This window comes from Petaurus breviceps, unplaced genomic scaffold (assembly GCF_028583685.1).
Source record: "Petaurus breviceps papuanus isolate PSGF00001 unplaced genomic scaffold, PetGlider_PUasm1.0 76, whole genome shotgun sequence".
In the NCBI taxonomy this organism is placed as follows: Eukaryota; Metazoa; Chordata; class Mammalia; order Diprotodontia; family Petauridae; genus Petaurus; species Petaurus breviceps.
This window is the reverse complement of record NW_027186473.1, coordinates 42,133,837-42,148,504: the sequence shown is the minus strand read 5'-3', so window position 1 is coordinate 42,148,504 and position 14,668 is coordinate 42,133,837. Positions and strand designations below refer to the sequence as shown.

At 40.9% G+C, this 14,668-nt stretch overlaps 1 protein-coding gene and 1 long non-coding RNA gene across 3 annotated transcripts in view; one reads left to right on the top strand and one right to left on the bottom strand.

The window, feature by feature from the left end:
* LOC138175090 (uncharacterized) overlaps nucleotides 1-3,526 on the bottom strand; it is a 54,871-nt gene extending 51,345 nt beyond the window's left edge. For both annotated transcript variants that reach the window (XR_011171873.1, XR_011171874.1), the window contains exon 1: nucleotides 3,413-3,526. This is a non-coding gene — a long non-coding RNA (uncharacterized lncRNA). The remainder of the gene's footprint in view (nucleotides 1-3,412) is intronic.
* The window catches only part of SETD7 (SET domain containing 7, histone lysine methyltransferase), a 73,678-nt gene continuing 61,004 nt past the window's right edge, over nucleotides 1,995-14,668 (top strand). Inside the window, exon 1 of the mRNA XM_069105402.1 lies at nucleotides 1,995-2,476. Coding sequence (XP_068961503.1) covers nucleotides 2,437-2,476 — 40 coding nt within the window. The 5' untranslated portion in view covers nucleotides 1,995-2,436. The remainder of the gene's footprint in view (nucleotides 2,477-14,668) is intronic.

The following is a 14,668-nucleotide window of genomic DNA, read 5'->3' as shown; positions in this document are numbered from 1 at the left end:
TGAATTTCTATTTAAATTGAACAAGTATTTATTAAATACCTGCTAGGTCCAAGGCTCTCTCCTGTTCTGGGAAGCAAAGACAAAAAAGAAATAATCCTTGCCCTCTAGAAGTCTGCATTCTCCTGGAGAGGGAGGATATATAGTATGTACACAAAAAAGTAGGTAGAAAATAATTTCACAAGGGTAAGTGTGGCTAATAATTAGCATGATCAGGAAAGGAGATAGCAATTGAATTGGACTTGGAAAAAAGTTAGAGATTCTATGAGAGGACCTGGAGAAGATGGTTTGCTTTACAAACACAGGGACAATTTACTTGTGCATAGGTGTGGAGTCTGAAGATGGAATGTTGAATACGAGGTAGTTTAAATAGAATGAAGCATCCATAAAGGGGAATTATATGGAGAGTAATATGGAACTGGAGGATATCAGAAAAAAAAACCACTTTTGTTGGACAAAATTGTGTCCTTTTAAATACAGTGTTTCCAAAAGTCTTAGAGCAGTTTTAAGCCACTAGAGCTTTAGGAAACACCTATAGGTCTCAGATACTTTACAAGGTGACCCTGGGAGGGGGGTGCTACTATTATTTTAATTCACAGCTGAGGAAATTGAGGCACTAAAGCTTAAAACTGCACTAAGACTCATGACATGCCCTGTATAGTTAGTTGATGATTGTATTTTTTAAAATGAGATAATTCCTGAAAGCTCATTGTTTGAATCAGTATTTCCTGATACATTTCTGGCTCCCATAAACTGCCTTGATACAAAAGCTAATGAAAATTAAAAACGTTAGTTTGAGAGTGGGACCCCTCACCCGATAACCCTACTGTCTGGGGTTTTGTTCATCTTCTGTAAGAAGGAAGTGAGTTTAAAAAAACACACAATTGGGCAAATGAACATACAGCAAAGGCCTTTCCTTATGGAATTCTAGCTGTACTTTTAAGTTTGTGCGAGTTATTAACCTTTCAGAGAACGAAACAGAAAGACGACTTCTCCGTCCCCTAGGACTCGTGCCTGAAGAACCCTCGGGCTAAAGTGGCACCCTGTAATTCCAAGAGGCAGCACCATGCATTGCATAAATTTGCATCTATTTAGCCAGCTATTTACGGCACTCTTTACCGCCACCAGCAATAGGAAGTGCCCTAATAATGGGTCGGGAGCAGTTGGATAGGAAATGGGTAGCAGGTAGTTCGTTCTCTTCTTTATAAAACTTCTGAATTCCGTGACCTTCAGTATGCAATAAATAGAAAACAGCTATTAGGGTGAGAGAGAGGGGAAGAGATAGTAGATACAAGGGTCCTCATTAGCTCTGCTCCCCTGTGTTTTTTTCACTATCAGTAGCCACGAGGAGAAAGCCCATTAGGAAACGCTGTTTCATAGCTTCACAGGGGTGCAAAAATGCCTTTAGGATTTAAAGAAGGCCTGTGTTGCTATGGGGGGGGGGGGGGGAGGTAAAGAGAGGAGAAGGGCGGGGCTACCGTTGATCTGTTGAATTGGGTCTGAATTACAATCCCCTGGTGCCAGGACCCTAGAGGCCAGTCCTGATGTTGTCTCACAGCGTGAGTCTGCGCCCTGGTACAGACTCCTAGTGGCAACCACTTTGGAACTGGAGGAGGTGAGCACCGAGGGAAGGAGGAAATGAGGCTCCTGAGTAGTAATGCTTCCTTTCTATCACCTGCTCGGGGTTCATCCAGAAACTCTCCATCCGCCCCCCCCCCCACACACACACCCCAACCCTGTTCGGCACACGCTATGTAGGGTGGTGTCCAGGGTTCAGCTCGACTGTAAGCTCTTTGAGGGCAAGAATTGCTTCTGACCTATTGCACTGTGAACTCCTGCTCAGCAAAAGAACCAGGCTAATGATGGGGGGCCAGGATTTGACTGGGAGATGGGAAGTAAGTAAGCGGGCAGTGGAGCTGCCTTTCGCTGGAAAGGGACCAGACTTCTGGGAAGGGACAGGGAGCTGTCAATCAGCGAGGGAGCGAGCGCACCAGCACCGGGTGATGTCAGCGGATCAGCTGCTCTTTAACAAAGAAGAGGATATTTACAGGACAAAGTTGCAGCAGCAGCGAGGGCGGCTACAGAGAGACTCCCGGAGCTCGGCAGCGGTCAGGGGAAAGTGGATGCAGAGGGCTGAGCTGGCCTTGGGGGAGCCCATAGCAGCAAAAGAAGGAAAAGACATTGGGAAAAAGGCTGGAGGGGGACGGCCGGCCAACTGCTCCTCCTCTTCCTCCTCCTCCTCCTCCTCCAAACTCGCTGGGCTGAACCCAAGCTCTCGCTGAGCAGCTGCGGCGGCCCTGGGCTCCTGGAGGAGCAATAGGAAAGGGGAGAAGGGAGGAAGGGAAGCAGCCAAAGCTGCGCGGCGGCTCTCAGTTCCCAGTCCCCGGCCCCCAACCCCGAGCAGAGCCTACACTGGGCTGGGCTGCGCTCTTCGCCGCCATGGAGAGCGACGACGAGATGGTGGAAGAGGCGGTGGAAGGTACCAGTGTTTTTCCGGGGCTGGTGGGGGTGGGGGATCGGGCACGGGGTAGGAGGGACGAAGTGGGGAGCCCACAACCCCCACGGCATCCAAGAGTTTTTCTCATCTTCACCTCCCCGCCACTAGCCCGGGGGCTGAACTGACCAGTTCCAACCAGAGCAGGTAGAAAGAGCGAACTGTGGCCGCCTCGGAATTTGGGAGCTGGCACTGGGCACTAGCCCGTCCGGGGACGCGGGGATCCCCAGAAAGCCCAGAGGCTGACAGAGAAGAACCGATAAGGGGCACTCCTCCTCTACCCTGTATCCTGGCTGGGGGGCCGCCTTCTCGTGCCTTCAGAGTTGCGAAACCTGCAACTGACTGCCACCTCTCCCTCCTCCCCCCCCCCTTCTCCCTGTGATTTTTGGGAGGGGGAAGGGAGGCAGGAGTTAGCAGCGCTAGAGAGCGCCTCTTTCCCCAGCCCCTTCTGGGAAGCTGTTTTGCCCTGCACTTCGCCAGTGCCCGAGCCTGCCCCGTCCGGCTTTCGCTCCTGCCGGGCACTCGGAGGCTCTTGGGCTCTGCTATGATGCAAGAGGTAGGAGCCGGCACGTGGCCGCCGCCGCCACCACCGCTCCCCCAGGAGAGATTCGGAAGCACTGCGGGGGAAGCAGCAGCAGCTGCTGGAGGAGTGGGAGGAGGAGGGCAGCTGGGGCTTGGAGGAGCGCGGGGAAGCGCAGAGCAGGTCACTGCTGCCCAGGGGAGGGCAAGCGGAGTCCTGGACCTCTCTGCTCCCTCTCACCCAACCTCCGCTTTATCCGGAACACCCGCGGAAACTCCACTCAACCTGTCGGCCTCTCCTCCCAGCACTGAGCCATTGCCCCCTCTGGACACGTGCACCGGACCCCGACCTCCAATGCCGCTACTGCGGCGGCTGCTGGTGACAACTTTCTCGATGCATACCTTCGGTTGTCTGGGATATCACGGGCCATAACCGGCAGCTTCCTCCTTCCCAGCCCAGTAGCGCTCTCGCTCTCTCTGGTCATTCAATTCCTTCCATTTGTTGGCTCCTCCCCATTCCCCTTTTGCCATTAAAAAAATCTTCAATTCTGTACTTTCTGATGGAAGCTTTTAGAACTTTTACAGTATTTAGAATTAGCAAATAGCCTTTAAACACGAGGATTTTACTGGGCCTGTTCACACTTTGGGGAAATTATTTCACCGTATTTTTAAAGTATGCACTCTAAGGGGAAATAATTTTCATATGCTAGTGAAATCTTTGGTGTCAGTATAAATTATTCTAAGAACAAATCGGCTGTTTAGGACTAGATAATCCTTGAATTTTTCTTTTCTTTTCTTTTTAAACTATTGTGGCTCACCGGAGACCTTTAGAAGAGATTAGATAAAACAGTTGAAGTTTTCCAAAACTTAGCCCAACCTGATCGTAAAAATAGTGTCGTATATTTGATTTGTCTTGTAACTTTCATATCTCTCAAAGGACTTGTGGTTTTGTAAATGTCAGAACGTTCTCCAGAAACCCTGCAGATGATCTAAAGTCTTCACCATTCACGTCCTACATGAGCAGTCCATATTGGTGTAGCATGTTATAAACATGAGGAAATTGGGCCCAGAGAAATTGTGTTTTGCTGAAGGTCACCCCGATAAATCTGTAACAAAACCCGCTTACAACTGGGGTCCTCTGGTGTTCCTTTCAGTACCAACCTATGGCTACCAATAAAAGCCAGTTCTGGGATTTGAGGGCCCTATGCCACTGAAATTTTATACACTTGTGTAGAATATGTACAGCACTTAAGTATACAGGTACATATGTGTACACATTCACAAATATAATAACTGTAGTGATGAAATGGTGAGTTCTTGTACTTCTGGAATTAAAATGGATGAGAATTATCTCATTTTTTAAAAAAGAGCAAAAATATTTCAAAGACTAGTGTGACCATAATTCTGAGGACTGAAATCCATCTTCATCTCAGAAACTTGAGAAATGTAAAGCTATGTTGGGGTTAACCCTCTTCTTCCCCTTCCCCCAAGATTCTAAATTTGGCTGTCTTCCTAATAGTCTAAAAATCAGCTTAAAGGTGGCAGAGGTAGTGTTGTGTTAGTATTGCATACTAGAATAACTTAATCACAGAAGCTGCATGGGTCTTAGGCAAGTCTGTACTGGTATATAGGACAGCTGGAAATGTCTAGGTTTTAAACTGTCTCAGGATGGGTCGATTGCCCACGTGATACCTATATACATGTGCAAGTCAAGTGATATGTACCTATAGCTGCTATATATCAAGCAAGATAATTATTCAAAGTGCTTTGACAACCTTAAATCATCCTATAATATTACCTTGATATTAATTGGCTCTTTTGTTTGCTTTACTTCTGTACATTAAAAACCTGTATGAGGCCATGACATTGACGAATATTCTCTTCTTATAGAAGAACCACTCTTGAGTAACTTTATGATTCCCATTTTTCACCCTACTCACTAAAATGAGATCTTCCATTCTCCAAAGACTCATTGCTGCAATTCTCCCTCCCCTGCAGTTTTATAGGGTTGACTATACATTTGAAAGTATTGGACAGTTGACGTTAAATATTTACAGTAACTTTTTTCTTTTTAATACTTGTATGACTCAAGCATTGGATTTGAAATAAAAAAAACCTGGGTCCAAATTCCTATTTTATTGCTTACTACCTCTGTGAGCTTGGACAAGTCACTTACCCTCTCTGAGCTTCAGTTTCCTCATTTGCAAAATGAGGGATTGGCCTAGATGATTTAGCTCTACATCTCTGATCTCTTTGATGGGGATCTTCCCTTTCTATCACCTTCTAAGTGTGGTTCTTGTCCACAGTCTTAAAGGGGCCAGCTCTTGGACTGATATGTATGTATGTATATGTATATATATATATATACAAATATATATAACTGAGCAGCTAATGAAACAGCATTTCCCCCTTCCTGCACAGATGCTGGCTTGATACACTTTCTTATTGATGTGTCAAGCAGTTCTGCCTTTAGAATAGCTGGCCTGACATTTCTCTATCTGTAATCTATTAATATGTGATTTTTTTCAACTGTCAGCATTTTTAAAAAGGGTTACTGTGGATCATTTCTCATAGGAGAGATGGTTAAGACTCGTAGAGTAACACCTAAAGCTCAGCAATCCATGTACTTAATCTTTTTCTTTTTTAATAGGAATTTGTTTCATGGTGGTGTTTTTTTATCTTTTCCCAACCTGAGATAAAATGCCCTTTTGTGCATTTATTTTCCCTCCATCACAAGGCAGTATCTTAGTTTCTAATTTGACAAAGAATTACTGGGTCATACATTTAGAGTTAGTTACAAGAGGCCTTGCAAATCTGCTGGTTCAACTCCCTTATTTTGCACAGGAGAAAACTAAGGCCCAGAGAAGTGATTTGTCCAAGGTCATAAGTAGTAAGTGGTAAAGCCAGGCCCTTCATCTCAAATCCAGTGCTTGAACTACTGCAGCACAGCTATTTCCCATGGGTGGGCAGTAGAGGGTGAAGTTATGAAGACACTTGTTATATTCATAACTCTTTGGGGACCAAAGACTTAATACTGAAGGGAAATGGGTAAAGTCCTACACATGGATTCAAGTATACTTTTGCCTCTGATACATGTCAGCTTTGTGACTCTCAGCTTCCTAATCTTTAAAATGAATATAATAATAACTATGGTACTTAACTCACAGGCCTGTTGAGATGCTTAAATAGGAGAATGTATGTAAAAGACTTTGCAAAGCTTAAAACTTAGTATAAATTCTAGCTTTTATTATACCTCTGTAGTGGCTGATTTAGGGTAGGGTCCAGGAAATGTGAGAGTTTCATGCAGTGACAGCTGGAATGTCACTTGGAGTTCATCTAGTCCCCATCCCCACCCCTTTATAGATGAGAAACAGTGGTTCAGAGGATACTTCTTGTTTGTTTAATATCTGTTTTTCTTCAATTACATATAAAAACTATTTACAATTTTCAGTTAATTTATTGAATTAATAATAATGTCAATACATTTACGATTTTCAATATAAAAATATTTGATTTTTAAAAATAAATGTAAATTTTGAGTTCTAAATTCTATACTTCCTTCTTTCCCTCCCTTCCCTTGAGAAAGCAAGCAATTTGATTGAGATTATACATGTGCAGTCATGCAAAACTTTTTTAAAAATTGTTTAATTTTTTTCCCCCAGGGGTTAACTCTTGTCTCAGGTCACAGTTAATATGTCAAAGTCAGGATTTAAATCCAGTCTTCTGCCACCCCACCTAGCAATTTTTTTCCCCACTGTATCACACATGTAATGTCATTTTTCTGTAATGAAGGTAAACCTTTAATTTTTCAGGGTTCATGGGAATGCAAAGTCTATTTATGCAACAAATAAATTATTGCACCTTAGTATTATATGGAGATCTGTGGAGTGTACAGATAGAAACAAGAAACCATTTCTGAGTTTATGAGATGGTAAAGAAAGTCATAAGATTCTAGATTCAAAGTGAGAGGGCCCTTAGAGGTCATCTGGGTCAACACCCTTATTTTGTACATGAAGAGAATAAGGCCCAAAGAACATCTTAGGATCACTGATTTATAGGTGAAAGAAACCTTAAAGGTCATCTTATTAAAACCTTCCCCCTCCCATTTTTCAGATTAGGAAACTAATATATAATTTACTCAAGACCTTACAATAAATAATAGAGACAGAATTTGAACTCATCCTTTGACCCCAAATCCAGTGCTTTTTACCTAAAGTAACCACAAGTTAAAATGTGCTAAGTATTCTCAAGGACTTATGAAGAAAAATGCTATTCACCTCCAAAGAGGTGAGAGAGTCTGAGTGTAAATTGAAGCCTATTTTTTTTCATTTTATTTTGCTTGATTTTTCTTTTTTTTTTTGCAACATGGCTAATAAGAAACATGTTGTACATGATTTCACATGTATAGTTGATATCACATTTCTTGCCTTCTCAGTGGGTGGGGGAGAGACAGGAGGGAAGAAAAGAATTTGGAATTCAAAAAAAATTTAGATGAATGTCAAAAATTTTTCAAAACAATTTTTAAATTATTTTAAAATGTGCTAAGTGTAAAAAGTACAAATGAAGTTGAGAGGATGAAGAGATCACAGATAGCTAGGAAAATATATCAAGAAAGGCTTCATGGAGGAGGTGGCTTTTGGTCTGACTTGATGCATGAATGGGAATTGAATGGGTGTGAGAAGGCACTGAAGGAAGAGATGATAGTGTAATTAAGTACATGAAAGAAGAAAAGTGAAAGGAGAATTAATGACAAGTTACCTAGTTTGCTTGGAACCTGGAACTGGGAAAAGTGAGTCGTATGAGATTACACTGGATAGGTAGCATGGGGTAAGATTGTGCTGGTATAATTTCAGGCTAAGTAATTTATTCTGTAGGCCATGGGGAACCGTTGAAAGCTTTTGAGCAAAGAAGAGTTGTGATCAGAGCTGTGCTTGAGAAAATTTAATGTGGCAGCAGAGTAGAGAGTAAATTAGAATGGGAAGGCAGTGGAGTCAGGGAGAACAGTCAAAGGGTTATATTACAGCAGTCAAATGAGATAGTATTTGTAAAAAGCACTTAGCACAATGCCCAGCACATAGTAGGCATTCTTTGAATGCTTATTCCCTTTCTCCCTCAGAAAAACTTGGGAACTCTTTTATGAATTCATGTAGAACCAAATAAGCAGAAACAGAAGCATTTATAGAGTGACCACAGTAATTTAAAGGAAAAAATATGAACAAACCTAAGAACCAATTATGACTATTTCAAACTGACAACTTGCCTAAAGGTGGTCAGCTATCGGTGCAGAACAAAGTACCCTTGGCCAATATTTTCATTTATTTTGCCTGCCAATACTTACTTGTTTACAAGGGAGGGAACCAGGGGTAGAAGGCAGTGAGTCAATGGGAAGTGACAGTGAGGATTTTTTTTTAAGAGCATCAGTAAAGCGTTTTTCAAAGTAAAATAAAATGAAGGGATTGAACAGGCTCACTACAAATATCCTTTCCAACTCTGTGACCCTATGGCATGAACCTCAAATGTTAGGAAGATTAAAGTCAAAAATAAACCTAATGTCTTTGTAGTTATTTTGGATATTTGTAATAGCCAAATATAATAGTCAAAGAGACTTAATCACTCAGTCATTTTTAAAACAATATTGTTGTCATACATAATAGGTTTGCAGTTTCATGTAAAATCATCTTTTTTTCTATTCTACTATATTATAATAATGACTGTTTTCTTAAGTTCAGAAAAATAAATGAAAAAAATAAACTTAATGAGGCTTACAGAAATAATAAAGATGCAAATTAGCATAGATTAAAAAAAAACATCAAAAGCTTAAGGAAGAGGATGAGGTGTTACTTAATACATATTATTGCCTGGATACTTGCCTTAAATTCTCTACCAGATTATAAACTCCTTGGCGATGGAGGATTTATTATAAATCTTTGTTAATAAGATGCCTACTTTTTTTGCATGAAGTAGGTATTTAATAAATGTTTGTTGAATGGAATAAATATATGTATGTTGTATGGTGAAAGAAAAAAAAATGTTGGTTGAAATGTCCAAGGATCTGTTGTGTGAGAATTCCTTCCACCAACTAATTCTCTAACTTCTACTAAGTTAGAGAATTGCCCAAGGCTCAGAGAGGTTATCTGATAATGTCCATGCTCTGCTCCAAATACACCATGTATCCACTACATGACACTGCTTCATTGTATATAAAAAAATGATGACTGGAACAAAGCAGTAGCTAAACTATATTAAAGATCTGGGTTTGCAATCAGAGGACCTGGGTTCGAATCCCAGCACTACTCCTCTGTGACCTTGAGCAAATAATTCCTTCTTTCTCAACTCTCTGAACATCTGTAAAATAGTGAGTACATTAATGCTGATGATCTCTAAGCTCTTTCCCAACTCCAAATCCTATAAAACTAGGAAATATTAAATCTGCAAACCAAACTACATATTAAGAATTAAACTCAATGGCATGAATTTATGTTGTGTGACTTGGCCAGAGAAATCTTAAAAAGAAAAGGGTGTGCTTCCTCTCCCTCCAATTAATGACTTTTTTTAAATCCTTTTTGGGGGTATAATTGTTGACATCATTGTCACTTCCTACTACTTTTCCCATTACCAATAAATCTCTTCCTTGTTACAGAGAAAAAAATGAGGAGTCTTCTGGGATAGAAAACCGATTGTGTTGTAAAGACTTGAGCTCTAGTGAGGAAAATGCAGCTCTATATGTCAAATCTCCTATAGCTGAGCGTGGGGCAGATCAGTCACAATGGCAGCTGTGATCTCAGATCCAAAGGGAATTTCTGCTTCTCAGTGACACTTTCATAGGAACACAGGCTTCTGGCCATGCTCTCATACCAAGTTTAATTCAGTCCAACAAATGATTCTACTGTGTGCCAGGCCCTCTGCTCAGCACTGTGGGAGGCAAGGAGGGGAAAAGAGGTCTGAACCAGGATTTTTGTGACCCAAAGTCTGACATTCTCTCCATACCTTGTTAATCCTATAACAAAGGTCCTTGCTGTCCCCTAGCTTGTATTCTACTGGGTGGTGGCAACATGTTTACAAATGAGTCCAGTGCCAAGTAAGACCAACCAATGAAGGTGGAGGATGCTGTGGAACCAGGGAAAGCTGCATAGGAAACATGGCCTCTAAGGTGAACTTTGCAGGAAGACAAGGATTCTGCGAGTACAGATGAGTTGAAGCCAACCAAGGCTTGAGGGGTCATGGGACCAGGAGCATATCACCTGTAACTTAATAGCAGTTAATTTTTCAGTTGTGCCACAGATAGTCATCTCTAGGACATAGTTCAGAGATAGGATTGAATGCTGCATCTTTTCCTTCCCTGATGTCTATAAATACCTTTAGTCTCAATGTAGGAGGATACAGTGGATTTTGTTTGTTGACAATTTACTTGAAATGCCTTCTAAAAACAATATAGTGACTCATTAGCTCACTTTATATTTTTTACCCTGCCACTACTGGGCCAACCATGTATCTTATATAGTCTGGAGAACTATGATGGTAATTATATCACGTGTTAGACGTTGGTGCAGAACCTTTTTGGGGAACTGAGGGTACTTTATAAACTGAACATAACCCTTAGTAGGAAAAATCTTAATCCTTACTTTAGGTAAATTTATATTGTTGGTATTTCAATTCAAAAAACAAAACACCTGGGGCAGCCAGGTGACACATTCCTGGAGTCAGGAAGACCTGAGTTCAAATCCCAGCTCAGATGCTTAACACTTACTAGCCATTTGACCTTGGGCAAGTCACTTAACCCCAGCTGGCCTGCCTTACCCCTCCAAAAAGATCAAAAAAGAAAGAAAGAAAGAAAGTACCTACTAGGTGCCTGTTATACTATGCAGAAATTAAACAAAATCCAAAAACCCTAAAGCAATGGCATAAAATCAGATGTGTGCCATCTGAGCCCCATTCTTCTTTTGGGTGGCTCACCCCTTCCTTTCTCTACTTTTGTAACTGCTGAGGGTTGGGAAAGTAGCTTCACAGGACTTAGAGCTAAAAAAAAAGATTCTAGTGCATTACAAGTTTCTGGGATTTAAAAGGGACTGTCAGAAAAGAACGAGACTAACCTAGTCAGTACTAAACAGGGGTTCTGCTATGAGGACATGACTCAAAAGTAGAAAAAGTATACAGTATGTCTTAATTTGGGGCCCAAGGATAGAAGCATAGAGTGGGATGGACAACATGGGAAAGAAAATGAGGGCCTTCTTCCGATCTGCACATCAGGGAGCTGGGAAACTAATAAAACTGAATGTTTCATACATTGTCAGATGAAGGGTGACTTTGCTTAATTGTTTTTTTTTGTTTGTTATAAGAGAGAGTACAATTTGGGTGATGGGAGGTGGGTTTTTTTTTTTTTGTGTCTCTTCCAGAAATGACTGTGATACAAAGACAAAAGATATCAATTAAGCACATTAAAAAAAAAAAAGAAATGAAGGCAGCACCCATGCCTCACCCCGCCCCCCCAAATAGTAGGAAGGCTACCGTCCCAAGCAGGACATTCAGGGAAGGGATACAACCAGAGACATAAAAATCTTTAGACGATGGCAAGGGGAGGGAGCCTACAAGAGTCCTCTGGATCATAGTACAATGCAAAGAGCATTAGATTTGGGATCATAGTTGGGCTCCAATCCTGCCTCTGTGCTTTATTACTCATGTGATCTTTGGGCAAGTAAGTTAACCTCTCTGGACTCAGTTTCCTCATTCGGAGATTTGGCCTAAAAAGTCCCTGCTGGCACTAACTCCTTTCTCCTGTAGTCCTATGAGTTGGCAAAGTATTGCACCAAACTCTTAGATTTATCCTCATTTCATGCGTGGGTCAGTCCAGGGGTCTAAAAGCAGGCTGAGGGTTTTATGAGGAGGGGCAAGATCTCTAGCAAGTGAATCTGGTTTGAGTTCCGCTCAACAGGGCATTCCCTGAGAAGATGGAGGGCTTTGTGGGCTCTGACTGGCCTAGAGATTGTCTAATTCAATTCCCTGGTTTTACAGATGAGGAAAGTGAGGCCTGGAGAGTTGCAGTGACTTCCCACAGTCACAGTTATAGCTAGTTAAAGCAGAGCTGGGATTGGAATCCAGATCTGACTTCTCTGGTGCTACACTGCTAAAGCAAGGCTTCCGCTCATCTGTCTTATGAAGACAGGTGCTAATAACTTTGTGGAATGCCTTTTGCATTAATCTCAACTTAAATCATGAAGCTGGTCCCTTAAGCATTCATCATATGTCTCATTGAGTCTTCCTTACTCAAGTGCCTGGATTTCATTAGCTAGGTAATGTTTTTTGTTTTTCTTCGATGATTGTACTTTGACCAAAGATGGAAATTTTTTCGTTGGATTTCCCCTAGTCACTTCCTCTCCCCGCCCCAACCCCAGTCTTTTACTAAAATCTTTCCACTCACAGTTGTTCATTTTTAACAAAACCTTAACTTGTTACCTGAATGGTGGGTTCTGTTTTCTACAAGAGATTCATTTTCAGGCTGAATAATTAATTAGATGCTGTAATGGAAAAATCAAAATTGAGACTTCTATTTTTACACTTCAAATTAGAAGTAGGAAGCACTAAATCCATGGGGCTGTTGTTAGCTCCCAAATGCCTTTAGCTGCTCTTGTCATGCTATACAGCATTACAGGAAGTAGGAGGAGCAGGGGGGTGTGACTTTTGTATTTCTCCAAGAAAGTGAAAAAGGAACATTTTGGTTGAGCCCCCAAAAGGCAATTGGTGTTGTTACTCTGGGAAAGCCATTTATCCAGAGGACATTTCATGTGACTAAAGAATCACCGAATGGTCACTCTCTTGGTCAGTGAACAATGTAGTTGTGCAATAGGAAAACAACCACAGCCCAATTCTCTCCTGGGTCCTGTGTTGTGCCGCTTTGGCCCCAGCAGGAAAGACTCATGTATGAAGAGTAGAACCAGGTCTTTCATAAGCTACTCAAGTAACAACATTCACCAACATCTCTTCTTTATGACCAAACTCTTAAATGTAGCAATAGGAGCTTGCTTGCTTATTTGTGTATATATATTTAAGTAATATAAATAACAGGTTTTGTTGCCTTTTTGGAAAAATAATCATAAAATGTCTGACTCCTGAAGAGCAATGTTTTTATTTCCTTAGAAAAATGCATTTTGTATTTTGAATAGCATTTTTTTAAACTTTTTCTAATTTATTTATTTTTAGTTTTCAACATTCATTTCCACAAGATTTTGAGTTACAATTTTTTCTCTGCCCATCTTTCCCCTGCCTCCACCCCAAAATAGCAAGTCTACTGAATACCCCTTCCCCCAATCTGTTCTCTCTTATATCCTCCCCCTTCATCCCCCTAACTTTCTAGTAGGGCAAGATGGGTTTCTATAGCCCAGTACCTGCATATTTTATTTCCCAGTTGCATGTAAAAAAAAAAAACAATTTTTAAACATTTGTTTTTAAAACTTTGAGTTCCAGATTTTTTTCCCCTTCTTCCCTCCTCACCCACCCCCACTGGGAAGAAAAGCAATTCAGTATATATTGTAGATGTGTAGGTGCCCAAATCATTTCCATAATAGTTATATTGGGAATGACTAGCTATATTTCTCTCCATTCTATCCCACCCCCCACTTATTCTGTTTTTCCCTTTTACCCTATCCCTTTTCAAAAATTTTTGCTTCTAACTATCCTTACCCCCAATCTGCTCTCCCTTCTATCATCCCCCCTCTTATCCCTTATTTTCCTGTAGGTAAGATACCCAATTGAGTGTGTATGTTATTCCCTCCTTAGGCCACATTCAGTGATAATCAGGTTGTCCCATTCCCTTTCACCTTCCTGCTCTTCCTCTCCATTGTGACAGTTTTCTCTTGCCTCTTTTATATGAGATAATTTACCCTAATCTATCACTCCCTTTTTTCTTCTCCCAATAAATTCCTCTCTCATCTCTTTGAATTTTATTTTTTAGATATCATCTCTTCATTTTCAACCCATCCTGTGCCCTCTGTCTATGTATACATGACATGTGAACACAAATGCCCACACTCACATATATTTATATACACATACATCCTCGTATACATATATATTCATATACACATATATATTCCCTTCAGCTATCCTCATACTGAGAAAAGTCTTGTGAGTTACAAATATTGTTTTTCTATGTAGGAATGTAAATAGTTCAACTTTAATAAGTTCCTTATGATTTCTTTTTTCTGTTTACCTTGTCATGCTTCTCTTGCTTCTTGTATTTTAAAGTCAGATTTTCTGTTCGGCTCAGGTTTTTCCATCAAGAATGCTTGAAAATCCTCTATTTCATTGAATGACCATATTTTTCCCTGTAGCATTATACTCAGTTTTGTTGGGTAGGTGATTCTTGGTTTTAGTCCTAGCTCCTCTGACCTCCAGAATATCATATTCCAAGCCCTTCAATCCCTTAATGTAGAAGCTGCTAGATCTTGTGTTATCCTGATTGTGTTTTCACAATACTCAAATTGTTTCTTCCCGACTGCTTGCAGTATTTTCTCCTTGACCTGGGAACTCTGGAATTTGGCTGTAATATTCCTAGGAGTTTTCTTTTGGGGATCTTTATCAAGAGGTGATCAGTTAATTCTTTCAATTTCTATTTAGCCCTCTGGTTCTAGAATATCAGGGCAATTTCAAGATAATTTCATGAAA